Below are 12,073 nucleotides of genomic sequence, written 5' to 3' on the forward strand. Positions count from 1 at the left end.
CTCCAGATCCTGTCTTGGACATGTGAAAAACCCATGGCTAGCCTGCCGAAGAGCGGAAAAAGCACATGGAGAAGAGCCAGATCAGCACAGTTGTTCCAGTCAAGGCCCCAGACATGTAAAAGAACCCAGGCAGGATCAGCCACCAGCCAACTCCTAGCTGACTACAGATGTACAGATGAACCCAGATGAGATCAGCCTGTCCCAGCCCAGATCAGCAGAGCCTGGCACTTATCTGTAGACTCACAATCAATGGAACATAGTTGTTAAAAACACCAAGTGTTGGTGGTGTTTGTTATGCAGCAAGAAATAACTGACGTAGGATGCAATGGGAGCACAGATGATGGGGAACTTGGGTGTATCAGAGAAGTCTTCCTAGAGGAAGTGACATTTAGTCTATAAAGCTAAAGATGAATAAGAGACAAGGAAAAGAGAGAACCTGAGTATGTGTATAAGTGTGTTTTCAGGAGTGGTTCAAGGGAAAGAGGAACAGAAAGGGTCTAAGTAGTTGAGGGAATAGTATTTAAAAAGCCCAGGAAGTGAGATGGTCCATAAGGCAGGAATGGAGAGTTATGTATGAACCAAATCATGTAAGATCTCAAACAATTATTAAGGGATTTAGACTTTATTCTGAGGATTGCTGGGGTCCATTAAAGGCTTTTAATTCCATTTTTGCTCTTGTATGATCAGTCTTGCTCCAGTATGGAGAAATGGTTACATGATTTAAGACTTGAGGCATGGAAATCGTTTAGAACCTTGGTAGGTGGTGGGGGGGGATGGTGGCTGAACTTGGGTATTAGCAGAGAGGATAGAAAGTGAACGAAGCTGGGGGCTATTCCACAGGGTCAGAATTGACCGAGGTTGGTGAATTATTGGAATGGGGATGATAGAGAGCCAGCTGTCAGTGATGATGCCCACCTTTTGGCTTGGGCAACTGAATTGGTATTGGTTTTATTCACTGCTGAAGAAAACAAAGGATGTGGAACAGGTTTGAGTGTAAGGAAATTCAGTTTGATGTATACTGTATGTGGCAGATTACATTTTCCAAAGATGCCTATATACTCATGTACTTCAGTGTAAGCAACACTGCTCCCAAAGCAAGATGGGGTCTGTATTTGTTCCCTCCCCTTGAATCTGGGAAGGGGCTGTGAGAACACCAATGAATGGGGTCCAGCAGAAGTGATAGTATGCAATGTACAGGTTCAGTCATAAAAATTTTGATCCAGTTTCTGCCTGGTTCTCACTTGGGAAGCTCATACTGGGAGTCCAGCCAACATATTGTGAGAAAGCCCAGGCCATGTGGAGAGGACACATGTTGTGGTCCAGCCCGGAGCCCCAGTTAGTCTCTCAGTGATGTATCATCAACCACCAGACATGAAAGTAAATTAGTCTTTGGAAAATTCCAGCTCCCAGCCTTCTAATCTTCCAGCCGAAGCCCCAGATATCATGGTGTAGAGACACGGCATCTCTGCTCTGCCCTGTCTGAATTCTTGACCCACAAAAACTATGAGAGTTTAAGAAATAATTCTTATTGCTTTAATCCACTAGGCTTTGGAGTAATGTATAACATAGCAATAACTAACTAACATATTGCATTTGGAGACATCCTCATAACTCAAATGTATATTTCTTTTTCAAAAATCAGTGTGGCCGACTCTTTTTTTTATCTGTTGTATGAAGAAACTTGCATCAAATACTCTGTCAGTTCTTGTCACATCCACTATTTGTCAAAAAACTTTTGAAAATTTTGCCTTCCTTAGCTTTGGTCAAGGAAGGAGGGGAGGAAGGGAGGATCCTGAATATGGGAGCAATGGGCAAGTTTAACGCCATTTCCGGAAGGAGGTGGTGGACTGATGGAATGATGACAACTGTGCCCTCCGACCCAAGCATTGCAGTCTCCTGATTTCCTGCACAGGCACTGATGTGCCCCATCAGGGTGGGCATTACTTCCCTAAAAATTGGTATCAATTCTGCTCCCACCTTCCTGCCCATCAGAAGAAGTTTGGCTCCAACACCACGAAATAACAGCTGGGTTGTGTTAAGAAATTTTTATTGTTTCCTTTGGATTTGTGATGAAAGCACATAAAATTACAAGTGGAAGAAACATCATGCCACAAAATTGCATAGAATTATTACAAAAATGTGAATTATGCATTTTAAATAATTTGAGATAGAAGAACCAAAATATGTACATTTTAAGAGCTTCAAATACTTTGTCCTATCTTTTTTTCTTCTGAAAAGGCAAAAGTCACAATGTCCAATCCATCACAAACAATATTTATACAGTGCACAAGCACAACATTAAATTCAAAGTAATGCAAGCAATGGCCCTTTCTTTCAAAATTATTTAATGATAGCTTATCTATCATAGGAGTATTAATTAATGTATGGTGATATTGAAATGGTAAAATGAACTGTTAAAAACCAAAAACACATGGCATGTCATTAGAACTTTGAAAATTCTCAGTACATGGCCCAAACCATGCTATTCTCAGTAGTGTAAGGGTATCATAGGGGCATAGTCTAATTTAATACACAGATCTACTCTCTATTATAGGAAAAACCACAGTACAGAATTTCACACATTCAACAAAGAACAAGGCAAATACAGAAAGGCACAAAACTGCACATCATATAGACCCTTTTTCTTTATCTTAGTCTATTTCAAGTAATATTAATATTATTAAATGATAGTATCACTGTAGTAACTTCAATGATGCAAGATGGACAGTGTTACACGCTACCCCCACAACTGCAAAAAGTGTCATTGTACAGATATAAAAATGTGATTACAGGAAATGGCCAAATACAAACATATTGCAAAATGACTAGAGTCACTAAGGTAATGAAATCCAACTACCAAAACAGTTTTGTGTAAGTCAAGGTTATTCAACTTTAGTCTATCTCTGGACTAAAATGTGATACAATGTTCTGTAATAATCACCATTGCATTTGGTTATTAATGCTATTATTAGTTCATTCTTCTGCAATTTTAGCCAGTCTGTAATTTTGTTTATAAAAATGCAGCATTCTATTTTGACCATTCTTGCTTCCTTATGATTAATGCCTTTCTTTCAAGGTGCAAAAGTAGAATGATTTACAAAAGAGTTCTCATTCAGTGGAAGTTAAGTTTTATTAAGTGTCTAATTAACACCCTAAATCCTTTAGATCAAAATATAGTCATCTCCAAAGGGGATGGGATTTTTTTTCCCCTTGTGTCTCCCTAGATGTGTTTTTTAATCAAACACTACTTCCTAATGTTTGAACTAAGCCCTCATTTTGATTAAAACTTAATTGTGATCTGTAGTTATTGCTTAAAGTTAAATAGAATAATTTCCATAAAAATATTAAATTCTTAAAACACAATTTTCAGGACACAACTAGTTTTTGTGTTTTAAAATGTTTTACTAAGCTACAATCAGACAGGTTTAAAGTAAAATAAAACTGCACATCTTGCTTCAGGGCTTTAACTTCAATGTTCTTTGTGTTACTCTCTAAGTTATATTTTCCTCTATATAATTATTCTCTCTTACTTAAGACCTTTCAATAATGTTTTAAATCAGTTTCACCATAATATAATTTGTTTCTCCTATGCCACTTAACATAGGAACTTAACAAAAAGACAGTTAAGTGAATTAAATGTACATAGTAAATATATAATGAAAGATTTTTTTAATGTGAGAAATAAATTGAAATCTTTCAGATTTAAAAATTATGGAAGATACTAATACATTTCCATATTGCTGTCCTATACATTTTTGTATATTCTGACCATTAAAACAAGCTTAAAATACTTAAAATCCAGTTTTTGATCATACAAAATATACATCAAAGTCATATTTTAAGTTCTCAATCTACCTCAACTTGCATCAAAGCCTCCATCAATTGTTTCTTAGAATTTTAATGTAATTTAATATCCACATAATGTAGATATTTGACCATTTTCTTCTCTGTCATTGAATTGGTTTTACGTCTTGTGGAAGAGACCTGGATTATTGCCAATTAAGAAACTCATATTCACACTCATATGAATGTGTGTGTGTGTATGTGTATGTGGTGTATATGTATGTACTTATATGGCTGAGTGCATACATATATACATGTAGATAACATATACCATTTATATGTGGGTCTGTGTAGTCTCTAGATAAATATTTAATCTTTATCTCTATATTAAAAATAAATGAACCATAAAGAAAGTCAGACAGCAAAATAACTGCTGGAACCTATTCACTCTGATTGAATCTCTGCTCATCATTCATCGGCTCAACTATTTTTATTCAATTAAAAAGATCTTTGTAGTTGTTTAATGATTTTAGGCCAATAACCAATGAATACCCAGACTTTGAGTGCAAATAGTCGACTCAGATAGCACACTGCCTGGAAGTGTGTGGCCAACTTGCTCACACAGCCAAACGTACAAGTCATGTTGCCAAGTCTGGGGATGGCTTTACTGGACAAGGACACAATCAAGGCAGAAAACCAGCTTATTTGAGTCACTATGGTATCCAATAAAGCCATGTCAGCAACAAATACACTGATGCCTCTATGATAAATAAATTAGCAAATTGCAAGCCGCCAGTGCTTGCAAAGCAAAGGATGAAACAATTTAATATGCATGTTAACTCGAAGATATGGTAGTTGAGGGGCAGTTAGGAAAAAAATGCTCAAAGTTGGCTGTTCAATAGTGTTAAATAGTGCTATGCATTTCTCAACTATTTCTATTACTTTGACATACTTTACACCAGAGCTTCAACTAAAAACATGAGCTTGCTTTTCTTCAAAGAAGACGCTGTCCTTCATTAAATGTTCCGTGGAGCCTGGAAGCTGCCTGCTTTGAATTTACTACTGGAAAGAAAACCAAAATCCCACCACATACATGCACTCTTCACTAGCAGACCTGCAGTAGTTTCCACATAACACATGGAGCCTGGGTATGGGGAAGCTGAATGGATCCTTCTGGAACTCTCCCTCCAGTGTGGATTTTAATCTAAGGGATGCTTCTCAGGAAGATGCTCCTGGGCAGTGATCTTTGTAAGAGAGAGTCCGATGGAGCTGGAGTGGCCATGCGTGTTCTGAAGGCCAGGAAGAAACAATCACAGGGGAGTATCAAATTCTTTTCCTGGGTTTTCTCCTTCCAGCTTCTCACTGGAAGGAGGCTTGTGGTTCAGTTTTCCAGGGTCTGAGGTCAGCAGGGGAGGGACAGAGCTGTGATTGCTGTCTTCACTGATCTTCCCTTTCATGGCTTCCTGCACGAATTCCAAAATCTCCAGGGGCAGCCTTTTGAACTTGTCTTGGTACTCCTGCTCTAGCTCCACCTGCAGCTGGGAGACAGCAAGAAAGAGGATGATTTTATGTCATTTGGGTTTCTATAACCACCCATGTAGAAACTCCTTGAAAGAGATGTACAAAGAGGGGAGGGACCAATTAATTTTAATATCATGATGTGAAACTGAGGTTCGTTGGACATGTCATTTGTTCACAGCTAAAAGTCACCAATAGCTGAGGGTATCAAGGTCAGCCATGAATCAGGCTGGGAGAGCCACAAAGTCAATTGGAGTGGACAGACGGTCAAGGCGTGGGCTTTATGAAGTGCAGCCTCATCCAGAGGCTGTTTCTAACCCAGAGCTAAATGCATTTTACAAACTGAGCATACTCATATTGCCAACCTGAACATCTATCTTCACTTCTTTTATCACCTGTTTATTCTGATTCCTTTTTTTCTTTCAAATTTTTATTTGCTTCATAAACCGTTTTACCTACCTTTTAAAACTGCCTTCAAATTTATCTGTTTAATGCTCTGGAGAATTTTCAGACTTTTAAAAGTCACAGAACCCTTTCTTCAAATGCAGGCTTATGCTGGCCTCAGCCATAAAACAAGTAAAAGCTGGGTATCTGGTAGAAGTGGGGTGAGGGGCGGTGGGTGCTACCTGCTAGGACGCTCTGCTGCTCAGAGCCCAGATGAAACCCAGGATTTTGAATAAAATTTTCTCTGTTTATTGAATGATAAGCAGAGAGCTTAATCTTAGATATGGCGTGAGAGACTAAATGCTTTTCCTAAACACCCAAGATCTTGCATTTCTCAGCAGCTCCCGGGTGATGCCGATGTGGCTGTGGCTGGTCTACTTTGGACACACTGACAATCTTCCTGTCCTGGTTCTACTCTGAGCTCCCAATTCTACTTTTGGTCTCAATCCTGGCTGTATGTCCTCTGTCTGCAGCTTCAATGCAGTCTGACCCCTGACCACCTGGGATGAAGACAGTCTTCAGGTCATCTGCCCTGCGGTGTCCGGACCCCTCTTTCTTCAGTGCCAGCAGCTTGAGAACATCTCCTTTAGTTCAATTCCTTTTTGTTCTCGCTTCTATGCCAGAGAAGTTTTGCCAAAATTAGTACAGATCAGTAATCCCTTATTATTATGTATTAAGTATTATGTATTAACTTTGCCAAACTTAATAGAGATCAGTAATCCCTTATCTGCAATTCTAAAATCTCCAAAATTCTGAAATTGAGAAGTTTTTTATAAATTTGTAACAAAATCATTGACTTTGATGTAATGCTATTTATAATCCTTATTTAATCCCACTTCTTGTGAATGTCCATACATGGTACTGTAGACATATTAATTTGTTTGATTATGAGGGTGACCTGGGCCCCCTTGGGATATAATGCTTATGGTATATGCATCATATTCCTTTTCTAAAATCAGAAAAATTATGAATTCTGAAAAACAAGAGGCCCCAAGAGTCTCGAATAATGGATTGTGGATCTGTTTGAATGAGCTTTTTTTTTTTTTCCACATCAAAAAGTGCCTGATAAAAATGGCTTGGCCTGAGTATTGAAAGTCCCCTATTCCCCCCAAATATCAAATATTGGGTATTTATGAATATGTTGTCCTGGCATGTGAATTCCAATAAACCAAGAAGGAAACACTCTATGAGAGGGATACCCACAGGGCCTGAGGTTCACATTGCCATGATGTGGTAAAGGCACCTTCACACACAGCTCCACCCTCAGCACTGGGGACAACACTCCGGAGCATCAGATATAAGAAGGCAATGGCCAGTTTCTCCCCAGGTGGGGCTTTTGCACTGACACACTCTGGCATAAGTGAAATCTCAGCCTGGTGTCTGACAGCTTCCATTTACCACCATTCAGACCTCGTCATGAATTTGTCTCAATTTTAGTTCAGCAACACATGCAGTTAAAGTTTCGTTTCCAAAAAATGTAGGGAAAGGGAGAAAAGCATGGGGTCCTATGTTTAAGAAACAGCGGATTTCATTTAGGTTAGACTGGGGGACCTTCAGTATAGATATATTGCACCTGACCTAGACACCGATTTCTCTTAGGTCATTGGTGGACAAGACCCTATGGTGCTTGATAGACTGTTTCCTTTTTTAACTTATGAAAAAAATAAAAAGAAAATATGAAATGTGAGAAAATGCCAAATAAACACTTAAACTAACATTTTCTGGTAATTTTTAGTAATCTAATTTTAATAATTATGATTCTGCACCCAGTTCAGATATGGGGGTATTTTTCCCCACACCGCCAAGCAATTCTCTGTGACACCAGCTGGGTGTCCTACAATTGAATTCGATTCTGACACTATATATACCTGGAGATAGCATCAGATCCCCCAGGTTAAGGGCTCAGTCCTACAAGACTGCCCCACGCCCCTCCCCCAACTTTAGAGGCCAACTGCAAGTCCAGGTTGTCACCTGTGGTTCTGCCTGACTGGCTACAGTTTGGAGGCTCCCACGATCCCCTCACTTAGATTAGATTGGTAGAGTCGCTCACAGAACTCAGAGAAACATTTTCTTACTAGATCATTGGTTTCTTATAATTAATTAATTAATTAATTATTTTGGCTGTGTTGGGTCTTTGTTTCTGTGCGAGGGCTTTCTCTAGTTGCGGCAAGCGGGGGCCACTCTTCATCGCGATGCGCGGGCCTCTTACTATCGCGGCCTCTCTTGTTGCAGAGCATAGGCTCCAGACGCGCAGGCTCAGTAGTTGTGGCTCACAGGCCCAGTTGCTCCGCAGCATGTGGGATCTTCCCAGACCAGGGCTTGAACCTGTGTCCCCTGCATTGGCAGGCAGATTCTCAACCACTGCGCCTCATTGGTTTATTATAAAAGGACACAACTCAGGAACAGCCAGATGTACAGGACAAGGTATGGGGAAAGGGCACAGAGCTTCCATGCCCTCTCCAGGTGGACCCCTCTCCCCAATCTCCATGTGTTCACCAATGTGGAAGATCTCTGAACCCTGTCCTTTTGGGGTTTTGTGTAGGCTTTCTATGTAGTCATGACTGATGTAACTCGTTGGCCACTGGCCAGTGAACTCAATTTGCAGCCCCTGCCCTCTCCCAGGAGGAGGTCAGGAGGATGGATGTTAAAGTTTCAACCCTCCAATCATTAGCTTAGTTCCCCTGACAACCAGCCCCATCCTTAGGTGCTTCCCCCAAGTCACCTCATTAACATAACAAAAGACACCTTTATTGCTCTTAACACTTAGGAAATTCAAGGGTTTCAGGAGCTCTGTGCCAGGAACTGGGATGAAGACCAAATGTATATTCCTTATTATAAATCACAATATCACAATAATAATAATAATCTAATTTTATATTTTTTAATTTAAAAATTGACCCAGTTGTGGCTAAATTATAACTTTGGTAGATACTTCCTTTTATCATGGATTAGTAGTAGATTTTATTATACTCTAAACTATTTTAATAAATTAATATGATTAATTTGTAAACTAAATTAAATGTATATTAAATGCCATATATTTCACTCTTTAAAAAAAAGTCTTTATTAATGAATGAATTACAAATGTGCATTTACTTGAATTTCAACTTAGAGCTTTTCTCTTTATATTTTTCTTCTTATAAATGGAATACCTGTTTATTACAAGAAAATATGAAAAGTATGCAGGGCAAGATCTGGCTCTGTTTCTAAAAAGCTCCATCTATTAGGAGTCTAGAGCCCAACTAAGATCAGCTATGCTCAGCCTAGATCAGCTGAACTCTGAAAGTCGTGAACTAAATAAATATTTATTATTGTCAGAGAAGTTTTGTGTTTTATGCAGTATTATTGTAGCATTTCCCCCATGACTCCCATAATTTCTCTCAGAAATGTTCATGAAATTCTGTGGTGTGGGCCTCACCAAAATCTGAGGATGCTCAAGTCCCTTATATGAAATGGTGCATATAACATATGAGCATCCTCCCATTAAATCACCTCTAGATTACTTATAATACTTAATACAATGTCAGTGCTATGTAAATAGTTGTAAATTCAATGTAAATGCTAAGTAAATAGTTGCTGGCATGTAGTAAATTCAAGTGTTGCTTTCTGTAACTTCCTGAAATTTTTTTCAAAGATTTTCAATCTGAGGTTGGTTGAATCCATAGATATGGAACCCATGGATATGGAGGGCTGACTGTATACTAAAATGTAAGGCAATAATTATGCTACTTGCTAAGCCACTTCATCCCAGCTAACATGCGCATTCTAGACCTTGAAAGTTTTGTGTTAGAGCTGGAGTACTCTCTCCTTATAGATGCCTGCTATTAAGGCCTAGTGAAATCAAGTGCCCCTAAAACAGAGTTCCCCTGCCAAGTTTATGACTAACCTCTCTATCCAAAACTTTATTCCCTTTCTTATCCCACCCTGGTTCCCCTTAGGATTGAGGAGTATCAAAGAAAAGGGGAGATTGAAACTGAGCAGAACCCTGCAGGACCCTCCTGGGTACAAAAGCTCCTCCATGTCCCCTGTTTCTTGTTTGAAGAAAAAGGCTTTTAGTCTCCTAGGCCTTCCCTGAGTTTCAAAGAGCAGGCACAAGCAGTTACTAATTAGGGAAGTGAAGGAACGCAGAAACAAAGGAAAAGCAGTTAAGCAAGAAAAGTAATGACAGCTCAAACAATAGTCAGTGATAAAACAGAGCCCTAGTTTCTCCTCAAGAGATATACATAACAGTGTGACACATATCTCTGAGTTTTTCTACAGAAAGTAAGATCCCCCCACCCAGGTGGAGGATGGTGACTACATGCTGACCACAAGCACATAGGCCCCAAACTGGTTGGAACCAGAAGGCTGATGATTAAGATTCTGAGACACCACCCTTTTACCTCAGCACCAACCAATCAGAAGAAAGTCATGCACCCTGCAGCCCTCACCTCAAATGTTGCCTTTAAAAACCCTTCCCTGAAAGCCATTGGGAACTTCGGGTCTTTTGAGCATGAGCTGCTCATTCTCCTTGCTTGGCACCCTGCAAATAAATGCTGTACTTTCCTTCACTACAACCCGGTGTCAGTAGATTGGCTTTGCTGTGCAGCGAATGAGTGGGTCCAAGTTGGGTTTAGTAACACTAGGAATTTTCTATTTTTAGTTTGGTGCTTTCTGTAGGAAGATTCAGCAGAGGACTATCATAGCTGGGAATAAAAATGAATGTGAAAGAGAAAAACTATTTTGATTCTGCCAAAATGATTAATCATGGTCCAGAGACACCTTGTCAAACTGAAAGTTGCTATTGTACTTAAATTACCAAAAGATGGTTGAAATCTTTGAAGAAGACCTGTGCTCTGGGCTAAGGAAGCTAAGAGACTTGAGTGAATACATACTCTGCACATTATTAACCATTATTTTTTAAATAAGGAAACTGAAGCCTACCACCCAGGTGATTTAGTGCAGAAGCAAGATCTGAACACCAAACTCTTGCCTCCTAATCCAGGCTCCAACCCCACCATTCCAGGCCAACCCCTTTCCTCTGTAAAAACAGGATTTGTGAAGATCTTAATAACCTGATATTCTGTGTGTTGATAGAAGAATAACAAATAACTTCAGTGTATTTTCCTTATGTGTCTAGGGTATTAAAGTTGCTGTCACAAATAACTGGGAAGTGTCTGTTAATGAAAAGTGATGCTGAGGAGGGGTTCCATGGCATAGGGTCTTACTGACATGCCCTCTTAATAATAGACTACAGGCATACTTCGGAGATACTGTAGTTTCAGTTCCAGACCACCGCAATAAAGCGAATATTGCAATAATGAAAGTTACATGAATTTTTTGTTTCCCAGTGCATATAAAAGTTTATACAATACTATAGTCTACTAAATGTGCAATAGCATTATGTCTAAAAAAACAATGTATATAACTTAATTAAAAATATTTTATTGCTAAAAATACTAGCAATCATCTGAGCCTTCAGTGAGTTGTAAATCTCTTTGCTGGTGGAGGGTTTGAAATATTATGAGAATTACCAAAATGTGACATAGAAACAAGAAGTGAGCAAATGCTGTTGGGAAAATGGTACTGATAGACTTGCTTGACATGGGGCTGCCACAAACTCTCAATTTGTTAAAAAAGAAAAAAAAAGCGATATCTGCAAAGTGCAATAAAGTGAAGTGCAGTAAAACAAGGTACGCCTATTCAGGCTCTTGGAAAACAAAAGGGGCTCTAATCCAGCTGCAGTTAACCTGGTCTATTTCTAAGCCTTCACTGGACTTTTCTGTTTGTGTCTGTCATGCTTGGAAGACACTGGCTTTTCACTTCCCCTATGTAATTCTTCAGTTTAGGACCTGTTTATTTGGTCAGCTGGCTGTTTTCCTGTTTGCCATTAAGTGCAGTCTAATTTAATCAGACTATTTCTGTAAAGAGTTGGATACTCCAAGAAAGGATAAGCAAATGGAAAATTGGAATTTAAAAAATCCAGTTTAAAGGAAAAAGAAAGATCTCTTGGGATAGAACCAATCTAGTAAATATTGGTAGTAAATTGCAATGAAATATAGAACCACAAAAATAATGAAGGTAATACAATGAAAGTAGTAATTGCAATTTACTGTGTGTTTACTGTATGGTATGCACTGTTCTTAAGACTTTTCATGCATGAATCAATTTAATACAGGAATAGTAATTTCAAAATCTCTAAATTCAAATATCCATGGGGACCAAGAAACAACATAAATCTGTGAATTAGGTTTGGTATAAGGCAATAGAGGAGTACCAACACCTGTGGCTAACTGGAATTGTATTTCATGTTTAAAACACTCAAATTCAAAAATGTTAACAAGTACCA

The 12,073-nt window shown here is 38.9% G+C and overlaps 1 protein-coding gene across 1 annotated transcript in view; it reads right to left on the minus strand.

Annotated features, from left to right (window-relative positions):
- Positions 1-2,030: 2,030 nt before the first annotated feature.
- Positions 2,031-12,073, minus strand: part of PLCB1 (phospholipase C beta 1) — a 681,896-nt gene continuing 671,853 nt past the window's right edge. Inside the window, exon 32 of the mRNA XM_027118192.1 lies at positions 2,031-5,321. Within this exon, the coding sequence (XP_026973993.1) occupies positions 5,094-5,321 (228 nt within the window). The 3' untranslated portion in view covers positions 2,031-5,093. The remainder of the gene's footprint in view (positions 5,322-12,073) is intronic.

Source organism: Aethalodelphis obliquidens, unplaced genomic scaffold (genome assembly GCF_003676395.1).
Source record: "Aethalodelphis obliquidens isolate GAN/ISIS:26980383/991018 unplaced genomic scaffold, ASM367639v1 scaffold18, whole genome shotgun sequence".
NCBI classification, from domain to species: Eukaryota; Metazoa; Chordata; class Mammalia; order Artiodactyla; family Delphinidae; genus Aethalodelphis; species Aethalodelphis obliquidens.